This window comes from Salmo trutta, chromosome 18, assembly GCF_901001165.1.
Source record: "Salmo trutta chromosome 18, fSalTru1.1, whole genome shotgun sequence".
NCBI lineage: Eukaryota > Metazoa > Chordata > Actinopteri > Salmoniformes > Salmonidae > Salmo > Salmo trutta.
The window spans coordinates 5,791,473-5,806,104 of record NC_042974.1 but is presented as its reverse complement, the minus strand read 5'-3'; the positions used below and the strand labels follow the sequence as shown (position 1 = coordinate 5,806,104).

At 41.8% G+C, this 14,632-nt stretch overlaps 1 protein-coding gene across 1 annotated transcript in view; it reads left to right on the top strand.

Moving 5' to 3' along the window:
- The window catches only part of LOC115152787 (probable lysosomal cobalamin transporter), a 181,299-nt gene that overhangs the window by 42,568 nt on the left and 124,099 nt on the right, over positions 1–14,632 (top strand). The window contains exon 4 of the mRNA XM_029697581.1: positions 13,351–13,448. Coding sequence (XP_029553441.1) covers positions 13,351–13,448 — 98 coding nt within the window. The remainder of the gene's footprint in view (positions 1–13,350; positions 13,449–14,632) is intronic.

Here is a 14,632-nt window from a genome sequence, read left to right as displayed (position 1 = left end):
GTGACCATAACACCCTCCATTCACCTTTTATGGTGACCATAACACCCTCCATTCACCTTTTTTTGGTGACGATATCACCCTCCATTCACCTTTTATGGTGACGATAACACCCTCCATTCACCTATTATGGTGACCATAACACCCTCCATTCACCTATTATGGTGACCATAACACCCTCCATTCACCTTTTATGGTGACCATAACACCCTCCGTTCACCTTTTATGGTGGCCATAACACCCTCCATTCACCTTTTATGGTGACGATATCACCCTCCATTCACCTTTTATGGTGACGATAACACCCTCCATTCACCTATTATGGTGACCATAACACCCTCCATTCACCTATTATGGTGACCATAACACCCTCCATTCACCTTTTATGGTGACCATAACACCCTCCATTCACCTTTTATGGTGACCATAACACCCTCCATTCACCTTTTATGGTGACCATAACACCCTCCGTTCACCTTTTATGGTGACCATAACACCCTCCGTTCACCTTTTATGGTGACCATAACACCCTCCGTTCACCTTTTATGGTGGCCATAACACCCTCCATTCACCTTTTATGGTGACCATAACACCCTCCGTTCACCTTTTATGGTGACCATAACATCCTCCGTTCACCTTTTATAGTGACCATAACACCCTCCGTTCACCTTTTATGGTGACCATAACACCCTCCGTTCACCTTTTATGGTGACCATAACACCCTCCGTTCACCTTTTATGGTGACCATAACATCCTCCGTTCACCTTTTATAGTGACCATAACACCCTCCGTTCACCTTTTATGGTAACCATAACACCCTCCATTCACCTTTTATGGTGACCATAACATCCTCCGTTCACCTTTTATAGTGACCATAACACCCTCCGTTCACCTTTTATGGTGACCATAACACCCTCCGTTCACCTTTTATGGTGACCATAACACCCTCCGTTCACCTTTTATGGTGACCATAACACCCTCCGTTCACCTTTTATGGTGACCATAACACCCTCCGTTCACCTTTTATGGTGGCCATAACACCTTTTTTTGCTGTATGATTTGGAAGGATTGGAATTAGGCCACAGCAGCTTCTGCTTTCTAAAAGAGAGAGCAATGGCAAAGTTGGTCCCATTTCTCTGGAGGTGTGAGGGGGCAGAATGTTTTCATCTATTTCAGGGACTTTTCATCTCTAAACATGCTGCCTAAAGCCAGTGCCAAACACTTGATTGATTGTAGATTAGAAACAAGTTCAAAGTAAAATGCTACCACCCACACTTCTATGAAAAGATAAATTGTTGTTGAATATTTAGTTTGTCAATAGATTGTGTTTCTATCTGCGTTGGTACAGGCTCTGAGATGAAATAGGTTTATGACGTCACGCTACTATCGCACAGCAATACCGTAGCCTACCCATACTGTCAAATCTTTTACAGAAGCTACCAGTCTATTTACTTGGTTTGCACAATGTTTTTATCTTTTGCATTAACTTTTGCTGTATCTGGCAAAGGACTGGGACAGTTTCTGAAAGAGTAAACAATCGCAAATGGTTGTGGACCTGACAGCACAACATTTTAATTCAACAAGGTTTTGCATTGACCCCCCCCCCCCCTAGTAAATGTGCATACGTGGTCTAAGGTTTGTGTGGGGGAAAGGCCATTCTCACGCCAAGTTCAGTTTTTATGAATGCCAACTTTTGCGGGAAAACTTGCGCAAATGTTTTGGGGTTTATTTTGTACGTACGCAATGTTTATAAATGAGGCCCCAGAAATGGGGTCAAATAGTATTTGACATCGATCAAATATTTTTGCATTTTACTGAGCCTACCTGAAGTGTTTGACTATTCCTGCACTTTTGGCACAATTCTATTGGGTCCATTGCGCCAGGAAAGCTGCCAAGCTCAAGTAAGCCCATCCAAAAGTATTTGAACGACAACAAATACTATTTGAACCAAACACTGGTCTGTTAGAGAGTAATGGATGATCTGCAGTAATGTGGTGTGACCTATTCCCTGAGTATCTTAATATTCATGGTGTTATGATGAATGTGTGTGTGTGTGTGTGGCACAATGGAACAATATAATTAGTTCCCCATATGCACATAATGCCTAGTGGCAGGACGCTGTGCACTTGTTTCCTTTTCATCCATTTGTTTCATGTCAGCAATCAGCCTAGAGTAGACTGATCCTCACTGAGGTAACTCGGCCTAGAGTAGACTGATCCTCACTGAGGTAACTCGGCCTAGAGTAGACTGATCCTCACTGAGGTAACTCGGCCTAGAGTAGACTGATCCTCACTGAGGTAACTCAGCCTAGAGTAGACTGATCCTCACTGAGGTAACTCGGCCTAGAGTAGACTGATCCTCACTGAGGTAACTCGGCCTAGAGTAGACTGATCCTCACTGAGGTAACTCAGCCTAGAGTAGACTGATCCTCACTGAGGTAACTCAGCCTAGAGTAGACTGATCCTCACTGAGGTAACTCGGCCTAGAGTAGACTGATCCTCACTGAGGTAACTCAGCCTAGAGTAGACTGATCCTCACTGAGGTAACTCGGCCTAGAGTAGACTGATCCTCACTGAGGTAACTCAGCCTAGAGTAGACTGATCCTCACTGAGGTAACTCAGCCTAGCTGTAAACGAGTGTAAACAAACACCTAAGTGGAGTAGTGAGCACTGGCTTATTGAAACAAATGTCCTGTCACAGACACTGCCGAAGGAGAAACAGGAATCTCTAACACATTGACAAGCATGTGTCTCTCCACTGTGTGTGTGTGTGTGTGTGTGTGCGTGCGTGCGTGCGTGCGTGCGTGCGTGCGTGCGTGTTGGCACTGGCTTCTGTGTAGGAGCCTGATGTATGCCTAAGGCCATGAACTCACCACTAAGAACCATTGTCAGGTGACAGGTCTAACTTAGTGAACGTGTACTAGGCGACTGACTCAAATGCTGACAGATGAGAGTCCATACTTTAGATTTTACAACTTGTTTATTCACACCCAGACAGTCCAAACCCAACAGGGGGATTTAGAAACCAGTTGATTTAGTAGAGCTGTGTAACCCATCGTTGCAATGTAAAAAAAACAGCATTATAAACTGGGTGGTTAGAGCCCTGAATGCTGATTGGCTGACAGCCATGGTATATCAGACCCTATACCATGTGTATGGCAAAACATTTATTTTTACTGCTCTAATTACGTTGGTAACCAGTTTATAATAGCAATATATAGGCCATATACCACACCCCCTCGTGCCTTATTGCTTAATTATACCCCACTATTACCAGTGCGTTCAGAAAGTGATCAGACCCCTTGGCTTATTCCACATTTTGTGGTAACAGCCTGATTTAAAAAATGTATTTAATGTGTTTCTCACCCATCTACACACAATACCCCATAATGACAAAGTGAAAACATGTTTTTAGAAATGTTTATTCTGTATTTCATTTTCAATACAATTGAAATGTCATTTACATAATTATTCACACCCCTGAGTCAATACATGTTAGAATCACCATTGGCTGTGATTACAGCTGTGAGTCTTTCTGGGTAAGTTTCTAAGAGCTTTGTACACCTGGATTGTACAATATTTGCACATTATTCTTGTAAAATTCTTCAACCTCTATCAAGTTGGTTAATCATTGCTAAACAGCCTTTTTCAAGTCTTGCCATAGATTTTCAAGACGATTTTTAAGTCAAAACTGTAACTCGGCCACTCAGGAACATTCCATGTAGTCTTGATAAGTTTAACCTTGTGTTTTAGGTTATGGTCCTGCTGAAATGTGAATTTGTCTACCAGTGTCTGTTGGAAAACAGACTGAACCAGGTTTTCCTCTAGGATTTTTCCGGTGCTTAGCTCTATTCCGTTTATTTGTATCTTAAAAAACTGCCCATGAAAAGCATACCCATTACTGCCATCTCCACCATGCTCGAAAATATGAAGAGTGGTACTCAGTGATGTGTTGGATTTGGTCCAAACATAATGCTTTGTATTCAGGACATAAAGTTAATTTCTTTGCTGCAGTTTTACTTTAGTGCCTTGTTGCAAACAGGATGCATGTTTTGGAATATTTTTATTCTGTTCAGGCTTCCTTCTTTTCACTCTGGCATTTAGGTTAGTATTGTGGAGTAACTACAATGTTGTTGATCCATCCTCAGTTTTCTCCTATCACAACCATTAAACTCTTTAAGTATTGGTCAAAACATTGTGCTATATAAGGAATCCATTTGGAACAATCTGTATCTCAGAGACCTGTTTCTCTGCTGTAAGGTAGTTATTTGTTGGTTTATGGACTGTCTTCACTCACATCCATTAGCTTCAGATAGAGAAGCCGTCTCTCTCTCACACACACACACACACACACACACACACACACACACACACACACACACACACACACACACACACACACAGGTTAAAATAACTTTGTTCCTCCTCTCCTTTTAGTGTGTTTCCTATGTTTCCTCCACTCTATGAATTCCTAATGTTGAAGCGTGTTAGAGTCTTTCCTAAAAAAAGGCTACTGGCACACAGCAACAACTAAACAAGAAAGCAAACTCAGTCTGCATCCTGTGAAAATGTAGACCTAGGTATCTCCCGGGAGGGGTGGGTTGGCTAGCACTCTTCATACACGCAGCAGCTGCAATAGCAGCACTGGTTTTGGTGGGATAAAAGCTTCTTCTGGAGTGATATTTACATTAGAGTTGAGTGTGTGTGTGTGTGTGTGTGTGTGTGTGTGTGTGTGGGGGGGGGGGGGGTTGTGTGTGCCATGGAGTTATGACTTACCCTGCCTCTTCTTTTTTCACTACTGTTCCTGTTGGAATTGAAATTGTCCTGTTTCTGTTAGTGTAGAGCGATTAACCGAAATTTCAGTTATTTATTTATTGTTGTTGTTGTAATTTTTACCCCTTTTTTCTCCCCAATTTCGTGATTACGATCTTGTCTCATTGCTGCAAAAATGTTTTTCTGTAAGCTCAATGTGCACATCACACAGTTTCTCCAGAGATAACTCAGATCCAGCCAGAACTGTGCAATGTATTAGGGAGTTGTAGTTTCTCTAGAGATAAATCAGATCCAGACGGAACTGTGCAATGTATTAGGGAGTTGTAGTTTCTCTAGAGATAAATCAGATCCAGACGGAACTGTGCAATGTATTAGGGAGTTGTAGTTTCTCTAGAGATAAATCAGATCCAGCCTGAACTCTGCAATGTATTAGGAGTTGTAGTTTCTCTAGAGATAAATCAGATCCAGTCTGAACTGTGCAATGTATTAGGGAGTTGTAGTTTCTCTAGAGATAAATCAGATCCAGACTGAACTGTGCAATGTATTAGGGAGTTGTAGTTTCTCTAGAGATAAATCAGATCCAGCCTGAACTGTGCAATGTATTAGGGAGTTGTAGTTTCTCTAGAGATAAATCAGATCCAGCCTGAACTCTGCAATGTATTAGGGAGTTGTAGTTTCTCTAGAGATAAATCAGATCCAGTCTGAACTGTGCAATGTATTAGGGAGTTGTAGTTTCTCTAGAGATAAATCAGATCCAGACTGAACTGTGCAATGTATTAGGGAGTTGTAGTTTCTCTAGAGATAAATCAGATCCAGCCTGAACTCTGCAATGTATTAGGGAGTTGTAGTTTCTCTAGAGATAAATCAGATCCAGCCTGAACTGTGCAATGTATTAGGGAGTTGTAGTTTCTCTAGAGATAAATCAGATCCAGACTGAACTGTGCAATGTATTAGGGAGTTGTAGTTTCTCTAGAGATAAATCAGATCCAGACTGAACTGTGCAATGTATTAGGGAGTTGTAGTTTCTCTAGAGATAAATCAGATCCAGCTTGAACTGTGCAAGGTGTTAGGGAGTTGTAGTTTCTCTAGAGATAAATCAGATCCAGCTTGAACTGTGCAAGGTGTTAGAGAGTTGTAGTTTCTCTAGAGATAAATCAGATCCAGCTTGAACTGTGCAAGGTGTTAGGGAGTTGTAGTTTCTCTAGAGATAAATCAGATCCAGACTGAACTGTGTGATGGAGTTGTAGTTTCTCTAGAGATAAATCAGATCCAGACTGAACTGTGCAAGGTGTTAGGGAGTTGTAGTTTCTCTAGAGATAAATCAGATCCAGCCTGAACTGTGCAATGTATTAGGGAGTTGTAGTTTCTCTAGAGATAAATCAGATCCAGACTGAACTGTGCAAGGTGTTAGGGAGTTGTAGTTTCTCTAGAGATACATCAGATCCAGACTGAACTGTGCAATGTATTAGGGAGTTGTAGTTTCTCAAGAGATAAATCAAATCCAGACTGAACTGTGCAAGGTGTTAGGGAGTTGTAGTTTCTCTAGAGATAAATCAGATCCAGACTGAACTGTGTGATGGAGTTGTAGTTTCTCTAGAGATAAATCAGATCCAGACTGAACTGTGCAAGGTGTCAGGGAGTTGTAGTTTCCAACAGGCCAATATGTGACCCAGCACATATTTTCAGTCTTATGTAGCAACATTTGTAATGGTGTTTTTTACATTGGATAAAAGTAGAGACTCAGAGCTACAAAATGGTATATCATACACTGCAGTTGAGGAACAATGGGAATGCAATTTTGCTTAGAAAGTTGATAAACTTGTAACCTCACTTTTGAGAAAATGGCCCTTGAATGTTTTGGTATACCTACAGGAGAGGTCTTCTTTGTCTACACCCATTTATCATCGTTCACACCCTCTTAAGCCTTAGCCCCACCCATCTCTTTAAGGATTCACATGTGAGGCCATGTGCTAAACAGAGTGAGTAAGGAAGTGTAGTAAATAACCAAAGATTTCAAAACTAAAAGTGGTAAAAGCAGTAGCCTACAATATGGAAAACTCTTTATCTAGTTCTTGGCCTACATCCTGATCTGACTTTGGTGCAGGTCATGTTGTTCTTCACATTACCGTCTCTGGTAAACACACACTATATCAAATAAAGTTTATTTGTCACATTCACAGGGTACAGTAGGGGTAAACGGTACAGTTACTTGTGTAGTAGCAATATAAAACTAGAACGTGTCCAGATAGAAATATTGAATAAATATTTTGTAATTATTAGATGATGCTTACCCAGACACACTTGTGTAAATAGATGGGTCATGTTGAAGAAACGCTATAGCCACAGCTAGCTAAGTGGATGGGTCACTATAGTCTAGACATTGTACACATGTTGATGAAATACAATAGATGGCCGTAATCACCCCCAGACACACCTGGCTAACTTGACGGGTCATGTGAAAGAGAGGCTACAACCGCCCCACAGCCACGTCTAGCTAAGTGAATGGGTCTCTACAGAAGGTGTACAGTCAAATGGTTACTTGCATTGTATATAGTGCTGTGAAAAAGGTTCAGTTTTGCCTTTTAGATCACAATTAGGCTAATACGTTTACATGATTCTATATTAATAGTCCTACTCATAAAGAGCCTTCCTTTGGAGGTGATTAGGCTTTAGGTCTACATGGACACAACATGAGTCCCTCTAGTTGACTAGAATGACTAACCTCTTCAATATGATGCTGATTGCTGTGCATCTGTTGGGCATGTTCATGCTACTAGGTGGATGCTGGCCACTGCAGAGCCCCAACAGTAATGTATTGTACTGATTTAATGTTGTTTGTTTGTTATTGACAATGAGAGGCATCCAAGCTAATAAACATCTGTCATCATATCCATGAAGAATGCTTTTATCAAATCATGTTTGCGAGTGGAGGAGGGAGCCTCATTGTCAGATGTATCCCACTAGTGAAATAGCTTCATGTTATGTATGCCTACGCGCTAGGCTACTCTGTGTCTGAGTGCAGGAAAGGAATAGACTGGAGAATACAACAGCTTTGATCTTGTGTAGTCATGGGGATGTGATGATCATAGTGTCCTGTCTGACAGAGAGGGATGAATAGAGAGAGACTTTAAAGGTGCTACACATATGATAGTATTTTTTAGTTTTGCATTTTAATTTCACAAAATGTCCATATCTGCAGTAATTTTGGAATGATAGTGTTTCACAGTTTTATTTACATGCCAGTGTTGTGATTGGCTGTGATATTCGCCCGCTGGCAAATGGGAAAGCTGTTCTGACTTTGGCTGTCATATATATATATATATATATATATATATATATATATATATATATATATATATATATATAGCTAATTTCCTGGTTGCTAAAATTCTGAATGGTTCGCTCAGTTTATGTGAGAAAACAAGCACTGAATAGTGTAGGGAATCATTGTACCATCTGAATCACTGTGAAATATCTTGCAATTCACTTAGCACTAGGCTGCATTTAAAACACATCTCCCTCCTCCCCAGAATCCCATTTCCCCGTAACATGGCGGAGACTCGCACCTGAACCTTTTACTTTCTGTTTTGGTCCACCAGCTTCAAACAGCTGGAAAAACATTATATTTTTGGGTATTTTTTAAAGATATTTCACAGTGATTTAGATGGTACAATGATTCCCTATACTATTCAGTGCTTGTTTTCTCACATAAAGTGAAATTGAGCCAACAGTGTAGAATATTAGCAACCGGGAAACGATAGAGGAATTTCCACTAGATAACACAACCACCCAGTCAAAACAACTTTCCCATTTTGAGGCCAATATCACAAACAATCAAATCAAATTGTATTTGTCACATGCACCGAATACAGCAGGTGTAGACCTTAACATGAAATGCTTACTTACAAGCCCTTAACCATCAATGCAGATTTAAGAAAGTATTTACAAAATAAACTAATGTAAAGTAAATAACAATAATGATGCTATATACAGGGGGTACCGGTACCGAGTCAATGTACCTCGACAGGTCAGGTTGACTCGGTACCGGGACCAAGTCAAATTAGTACATGTAGGTAGGGGTAAAGTGACTGCATAGATAATAAGCAGTGAGTAGCAGCAGTGTAAAAACAACTGGGGGGGGGGTGGCCAAATAGTCCAAGTAGACGTTTGATTAATTGTTCAGCAGTCTTATGGCTTGGGGGTAGAAGCCGTTAAGGAGCCTTTTGGACCTAGACTTGGCCTTCCGGTAACGTTTCTGGTAATCCGTCTGGCCCCGCGGCCTTGTGAATGTTGACCCGTTTAAAGGTCTTGCTTACATCTGCTACAGAGATCGTGATCACACATTTGTCCGGAGCAGCTGGTGCTCTCATGCACCCTTCAGTGTTGCCTGCCTCGAAGCGAGCATAAAAGGCAGTTAAATTTGATTTGATTTAGCCCGTCTGGTAGGCTTGCATCACTGGGCAGCTCGCGGCTGGGTTTCCCTTTGTAGTCCGTAATAGTTTGCAAACCCTGCCACATGTACGTACGTCACTGTGGGGATGACGTCATTGATGCACTTTATGATGTTGCCGGTGGTATGAGATGGTATACTCCTCAATGCCATTGGATAAATCCCGGAAGATATTCCAGTCTGTGCTAGCAAAACAGTCCTGTAGCTTTGCAACCACGCGTCATCTGACCTCTTCCGTATTGAGCAAGACACTGGTACTTCCTGCTTTACTTTAGCTTTTAAGCAGAAATCAGGAGGATATAATTCAGGTCAGATTTGCCAAATGGAGGGTGAGGGAGAGCTTTGTATGTGTCTCTGTGTGTGAATGGTGGTCTATAGTTTTTTTTCTTCTTCTGGTTGCACATGTGACATGCTGGTAGAAATGAGGTAAAACGTATTTCAGTTTGCCTGCATTAAAGTCCCCGGCCACTAGGAGCGCCACTTCTGGATGAGCATTTTCTTGTTTACTTATGGCCTTATTCAGCTCATTGACTGCATTCTTAGTGCCAGCATTGGTTTGTGGTGGTAAATAGACGGCTACGAAAACTCTTCGTAGATAGTGTGGTCTACAGCTTATCATGAGGTGCAATACCTCGAGACTACTTTAATATTAGACATTGCGTACCAGTTGTTATTAACAAATAGACACACCCCCCCACCCCTCGTCTTACCGGACGTAGCTGTTTTGTCCTGCCGATGCATGGAAAAACCAGCCAACTGAATATTATCTGTGTCATCGTTCAGCCACGACTTGGTGAAACATAAGATATTACAGTTTTTAATGTCCCATTGGTAGGATAGTCTCGAACGGAGCTCATCCAGTGATTGCACGTTGACAAATAGAACAGATGGTAGAGGCGTGTTAGCCACTTGCCTATAAATTCTCACAAGGCACCCTGATCTGCGCCTCCGGTATCTCCTTCTTTTCTTCATGTACATGACGGGGATTTGGGCCTTGTCCGGGAGCAACATTATATCCTTTGCTTCACACTCATTAAAGGAAAAATCTTTGTCCAGTTCGAGGGGAGTAGTCGCTGTTCTGTTCAGAAGCTCTTTTCGGGTCAAGAAAGATGGTAGCATGAACATTATTTACAAAATAAGTTACAAACAATGTGAAAAAAAAAACGCATTTTCACTGTACTGGTGCGTCAGTAATACTGTGAAACACTATTATACAACTATTACTGCAGATATATTATAGACCTTTTCTGAAATCACAATGCAGCACCTTTAACAAGAATGCAAAGGGAATATGAAAGGTTTTGAGAGCGAGCGTTCTTATTTCCCTCAGGGCCTGGAGACCATCAGATACTTTCAGCAACTGTTGTTAGCACATTAGATGTTGTTTTGCTGTGCCAACAACTTCTGTCCTCTGTAAAGGTCCTCTGCTATTTCAGACATCTTTGTCATACTCAGACCTTTGTGTTTATGTTTAGCCATTGCTCTGCTGAAAACATTGAAGGGTGGTTTCCCAAACACAGATTAAGCCTGATCCTGGACTAAAAAGCATTTTCAATGGAGATTCTCCGTTCAGTATGCTTTTTAGTTCTGGAGTAGTTTTAGGCCTAATCTGGGTCCAGGAAACTGCCCCTCAACTGAGCCCAACTGAGACCCCCAATGTTTTAATATCATTCCTTTGCCATGTTTTTCTCATATTTTCCCTTGGCATGAATGCTGTTGCTTTTGCTTTCATGGTGCTTTTGACTTCATGGTGACGTAAACTGTGGTCTCAGGAAAGATAGACTTGTATACTGGGTTGTATAACTCCTCACTCCTCCTCTTACAGCCAAACAGGATGTTTTTTATCATATCTTCTCATATCTCTTTGACCACTTACAGCCTGTTGCAGTAATCAGATGAGAACACAGCCTGTTGCAGTAATCAGATGAGAACACAGCCTGTTGCGTTAATCAGATGAGAACACAGCCTGTTGCAGTAATCAGATGAGAACACAGCCTGTTGCAGTAATCAGATGAGAACACAGCCTGTTGCAGTAATCAGATGAGAACACAGCCTGTTGCAGTAATCAGATGAGAACACAGCCTGTTGCAGTAATCAGATGAGAACACAGCCTGTTGCGGTAATCAGATGAGAACACAGCCTGTTGCGGTAATCAGATGAGAACACAGCCTGTTGCGGTAATCAGATGAGAACACAGCCTGTTGCAGTAATCAGATGAGAACACAGCCTGTTGCAGTAATCAGATGAGAACACAGCCTGTTGCAGTAATCAGATGAGAACACAGCCTGTTGCAGTAATCAGATGAGAACACAGCCTGTTGCAGTAATCAGATGAGAACACAGCCTGTTGCAGTAATCAGATGAGAACACAGCCTGTTGCGGTAATCAGATGAGAACACAGCCTGTTGCGGTAATCAGATGAGAACACAGCCTGTTGCAGTAATCAGATGAGAACACAGCCTGTTGCAGTAATCAGATGAGAACACAGCCTGTTGCAGTAATCAGATGAGAACACAGCCTGTTGCAGTAATCAGATGAGAACACAGCCTGTTGCAGTAATCGGATGAGAACACAGCCTGTTGCAGTAATCAGATGAGAACACAGCCTGTTGCAGTAATCGGATGAGAACACAGCCTGTTGCGGTAATCAGATGAGAACACAGCCTGTTGCAGTAATCAGATGAGAACACAGCCTGTTGCAGTAATCAGATGAGAACACAGCCTGTTGCAGTAATCAGATGAGAACAAAACCACACAACACAGATGGGAGTTCTTCTAGGCCTATCTAATCATCATAAGTCAACAAGATTTAAAAAATGTAATAAAAAATACATTTGTTAATTAAGCAGAGACCACCACCTCATTTTTGACCCTCACGTTGGTCCCCAAAACATCACTGCACTGTATCAAATGATTCTCAATTTGCTTTACCCTCTGAAGAAAAATGTATGAAATGTTAATGTCAATTCTCCACAATTTGCCTGTTCAAGGTCATTTAAGACAGGACCATGTGTATTTACCATGCTCTACCAAGCGAACCAGACAGGACCATGTGTATTTACCGTGCTGTACCAACCAAACCAGACAGGACCATGTGTATTTACCGTGCTCTACCAACCAAACCAGACAGGACCATGTGTATTTACCGTGCTCTACCAACCGAACCAGACAGGACCATGTGTATTTACCATGCTCTACCAACCAAACCAGACAGGACCTTGTGTATTTACCGTGCTCTACCAACCAAACCAGACAGGACCATGTGTATTTACCATGCTCTACCAAACGAGCCAGACAGGACCATGTGTATTCACCATGCTCTACCAACCGAGCCAGACAGGACCATGTGTATTTACCATGCTCTACCAACCCAGCCAGACAGGACCATGTGTATTTACCATGCTCTACTAACCCGAGCCAGACAGGACCAAGTGTATTTACCATGCTCTACCAACCCGAGCCAGACAGGACCATGTGTATTTTCCATGCTCTACCAACCCGAGCCAGACAGGACCATGTGTATTTTCCATGCTCTACCAACCCTAGCCAGACAGGACCATGTGTATTTTCCATGCTCTACCAACCAAACCAGACAGGACCATGTGTATTTACCATGCTCTACCAACCCAAGCCAGACAGGACCATGTGTATTTTCCATGCTCTACCAACTCGAGCCAGACAGGACCATGTGTATTTACCATGCTCTACCAACCAAACCAGACAGGACCATGTGTATTTACCATGCTCTACCAACCCGAGCCAGACAGGACCATGTGTATTTACCATGCTCTACCAACCCGAGCCAGACAGGACCTTGTGTATTTACCATGCTCTACCAACCAAACCAGACAGGACCTTGTGTATTTGCATTACACACTCATATGTGAGGCTTTGTAGATCACCCAGCAGACTGAGTTGTCAACTAATGGGAATTCAAAGCCATTGGATTTATGTTAAAAGTATACTTTTCCATTTTTTTATACAAATTCTATCAATTTCTTTCCATTCATAACTTTTTGTTAAATCCAATCAGTTATCCACACTGTTTCAACGTGATCAGTAGGAAAACATATATTTTTTGTTTGATGAAATATAGAAATAAAGTTGATTGAACTCTCTCTCTCTCCCTACAGCACTGTACTCTATCCTCCTGTTCTGTGTCTTCCTGTGGATCCCCTTTGTCTATTTCTATTATGAGGAGAAAGATGATGACAACATCAACAAGTGTTCAGTAAGACTGCTGCTGCCTGTCCTCTAACTGTAGTCTAGACACACACACACACACACACACACACACACACACACACACACACACACACACACACACACACACACACACACACCAACAAGTGTTCAGTAAGACTGCTGCTGCCTGTCCTCTTACTGTAGTCTAGACACACACACACACACACACACACACACACACACACACACACACACACACACACACACACACACACACACACCAACAAGTGTTCAGTAAGACTGCTGCTGCCTGTCCTCTAACTGTAGTCTAGACACACACACACACACACACACACACACACACACACACACACACACACACACACACACACACACACCAACAAGTGTTCAGTAAGACTGCTGCTGCCTGTCCTCTAACTGTAGTCTAGACACACACACACACACACACACACACACACACACACACACACACACACACACACACACACACACCAACAAGTGTTCAGTAAGACTGCTGCTGCCTGTCCTCTTACTGTAGTCTAGACACACACACACACACACACACACACACACACACACACACACACACGTTGACCTTGGCTATGAACAGCAGTCACTAGCTGTCTGTCTCTGGGTTAAGGAAGGTAAACACTGTATTTATTCATTATTTTTGACTTAATCCCGTTGGTCCCACATATCGTGAGAGATTACATTCCTAATGACCAACCACAGGCTGAATGTAAACACATCAGTCTCAATTAAAACACTCACTCAATATTAATATATCACAATCCCCCAAAATAGATACAGAAGTGATACTTAAAGCTCTATGCTACAAATAAAGTGTACAGTATCCCTATAGAACTACATACTGTAGAAAAGCCTACAGTATCCCTATAGAACTACATACTGTAGAAAAGCCTACAGTATCCCTATAGAACTACATACTGTAGAAAAGCCTACAGTATCCCTATAGAACTACATACTGTAGAAAAGCCTACAGTATCCCTATAGAACTACATACTGTAGAAAAGCTTACAGTATCCCTATAGAACTACATACTGTAGAAAAGCATACAGTATCCTATAGAACTACGTACTGTAGAAAAGCAACAAGGATATAGTTGAGACTTTACTGTCGACTCTTGGATATTACGTATACATGGCCTCTGTTAAGATAAGTGTAGAAAAAGCCAAAGCCCATAGGAAT